Here is a 3,034-nt window from a genome sequence, read left to right on the forward strand (position 1 = left end):
GCCACAAGTAATCAGTGCTAGCATCCAAATCACATGTGAAACCACTCCAAATTCAGCTTAGATGCTAGCTACTTTTCATTCCACCTCTGTAGTAGGGGCCAGTAGAAGGTAAGTGTACACATGGCAGCATGGCCTAATTTTGGGAAAAGGTCTGCCACTATTTGCTATGTTTCTGCTGCATAGCTTTCATTATAAATTAGTTGTTTAGTACCTTGTGGAGTTATGTGTAAGTGTCTACTGATGCACACTATTTCACCTGTTGCTTATACCCATGTTTGGTGAATGTTATAGATTCCATCTTATTTTACACTGTTTAGGATGGGTGTGCGATGCAATGGGTTAGCCGTGTGTTCGGGCGCATACACGCTGTTAGTGTAAAAATGAACAATAAAGTTAATACCAAATATCACTCTGATCAACCAATGACAGCACATGATTGTTTGATTTGTGCCATTGCTAAGATGGCGGCTTATGGCAGAGCAGCACCTTTTTCGTCAGCAGAGCTGAGGACACTGGTCTCCGTTATGGAGACCAGGCTGGGGCATGCGGGCCCCTTTATAACGAATAGGCAGAAACGCTCTGCCTATGCGGTGGCCCGCCGCCGGATATACGCACGCACCCAGGTGCGGCGGACCATCGCTCAGCTGGAGCGGCGGTGGTCCGACCTCCGGCGCAGGGAGCCAGAGAGGCTTCAATCAATAAGGGCCAGCATTGCTAGATGTGAGTATTTCAACAGTAAATGTGGATTTGGACATGATTGCTTACCTGACATTATTTAATCCACTAAGGTCACCAGCCTGATCATGAGTTAAACATGGCATACAATATATGAGTGCTACTTCCTGTTTGACACCCTGTAATGGTCATAAAATATGTTATTGGGGAGGATTCATGCTTGTGATGCTTATAATGGCCCAAATGTCACAGCATACCTGCCATGTTACAGGCTGTGTTTTGTAAAGGCCACTGAGGAGCTGTTTGCCTGTACAATTATCTGTACTTATAACCTTTGCATTTATAGGTTGATAAGGCTTAATACAAATTACCACTAATTGGCACTTTTTTACTTTTCCCAAACACAGCCCGTGATCGAGCAAGACAGGCACGGGAGCAGGCAGAGGCGTCCCAGGCCCAGGAGGAGGGCACTGCCGAGATGGGCGAGGAGGTGGTGCCAGAGGAGAAGGAGATTGTGGAGGAGGAGGTGGTGCCACAGGAGGAGGAGGTTGTGGAGGAGGAGGTGGTGCCACAGGAGGAGGAGGTTGTGGAGGAAGAGATGGTGCCACAGGAGGAGGAGCTGGTGGAGGAAGAGGTGGTACCAGCTGAAGAGGAGGATGAGGAGGCCTGTGAGGTGGCGCAGGCGGAGGAAAGTGGTATGTATACCTAAAGATTAATTATTCCTTTAGTCATCTTCTATTTGCTTTGTAGCACTGGTGATTCAATTGTTTTTTGAAATACTATAAAGTGATAAAACAAACTGGATAGCAACAGACACACTTTGGGGTTAGATAGGGTGGCCAAACCATCCCTTTCATCCTGGACACATATTAATGACACAGGTTGTGCGGATGGCTGTCAGGTCGATTTTAAGTGCCACTGAACCTGTGTAGTTAATCTGTATCCTGGAAGAAAGTGATGACTTGCTCATGTAAGGGTTACATGTCAGTGCTGCTTGCATACAATCTGTAGCCTCATATAGGTGAGTAGAGTTTACTGGTGATTGATCTGTGTAAACTAGATTCAGTATGGCATAAATGGAGTATGGCCAGGCGTGGCTTAGACTGGAGTAACAAGTGGTCAGTGCCCCTGGGCCCTCCTCTAGCTAACCACCCCCTGCGGTCTGCATGTATGTTTTGCACCATAATTGTGTGTGGATTTGGTCTTAGTAATGCTTTTGAGCATGGGAGTGGGTTAGTGCTGCAGCTTCCCCTAACTGGCATTATGACAATGATTTCTGGAGCAGACCATCAGCAGGCAAGCCATGCTTGATTGCACAAATGTACTGAGCATTCCTGAGAGTTGTGTAACTCCCCTGCCAGGCTCCATCATATAACAGACACTGAACTTTGTTTGCAGAATTGTGATTGGTGCAGCGCGTGGCATGCTTCTCAGAGTTTAGTCATGGGTGGGTTTGGATTGAGAAGGAGCAGTATGACTGTGAGGTGTTCTACAGAGTAAAGGGTAGAGGGCCAAAATCAGGCTTTCCATGTAGTATGTATGCATGTATGTATAGGTGTATGTCTCATATATATAGTTAGATATGTGTGTATATATATATATATATATATATTTATATATATATATATATATATATATATATATATATCTATATATATACACACACACCTGTCAGAATGCATGTTTAAAATGTAGGTTTGACTATGTTAAATGTATGCATGAATATCATTAGTCATTTTTAAATGTGAATTTCCTCCACAGATGAGCCTGCCCAAGCAGAGGAGGGTCGCCGTGGGGCCCTCCTTCGTCTACGAGGCCTGATGCGGCAAATGATGAGCCTCATTGAAAGCATAATTGTTGCTGAAAATTAATTTTCATTTTTGTTATTATTGTTTGTGAATAAATATTTATTTAAAGTTCAAAGTTGTCAGTGTTTTTTCCTAACATGCTAAAGTATATGTGTAAGTTGTTTAAAATGTTTAAAAAAAGCAAAATGTACATAGTGTATATAGATGTATGATAGGGTCACATGCTGTAAGGGTTAATGTGTGTCATGAATGAAGTAGGAATGTGGGTTAGTATAGATGAGCATTTAATAGATTGAAATTGATAACAATCCCTTTTTCAGGAGGTTGCCTAATAGCCTAAGTGGGTCATGTGATCGCTGTGTGTACTCAGTACAAAAGTGTTGGATTGTGCGTAAATACTTCGCATCGGGGCGTACGGACAGCTTCCCGTACGTTCTGACGCGGTAAGACCGTGCTTGTGCGGGAAGACCGTGCAAGAACCTGTACGTTTCCACCGCACACGCACGGTTTGTATGTCGCCCGTACACACGCCCTGTTCTTAAAGAGTGAGT

At 44.0% G+C, this 3,034-nt stretch overlaps 1 protein-coding gene across 1 annotated transcript; it reads left to right on the plus strand.

Moving 5' to 3' along the window:
• Positions 1-982: 982 nt before the first annotated feature.
• LOC146062841 (uncharacterized) lies at positions 983-2,546 on the plus strand. The gene is made up of 2 exons (XM_083174847.1): positions 983-1,370; positions 2,437-2,546. Exons 1-2 carry the CDS (start codon positions 1,154-1,156, stop codon positions 2,544-2,546), a joined length of 327 nt encoding a protein of 108 aa, XP_083030973.1. The 5' UTR covers positions 983-1,153.
• The last annotated feature ends 488 nt before the right edge of the window (positions 2,547-3,034 follow it).

This window comes from Crinia signifera, chromosome 3, assembly GCF_055691185.1.
Source record: "Crinia signifera chromosome 3, ASM5569118v1, whole genome shotgun sequence".
Classification (NCBI taxonomy): Eukaryota; Metazoa; Chordata; class Amphibia; order Anura; family Myobatrachidae; genus Crinia; species Crinia signifera.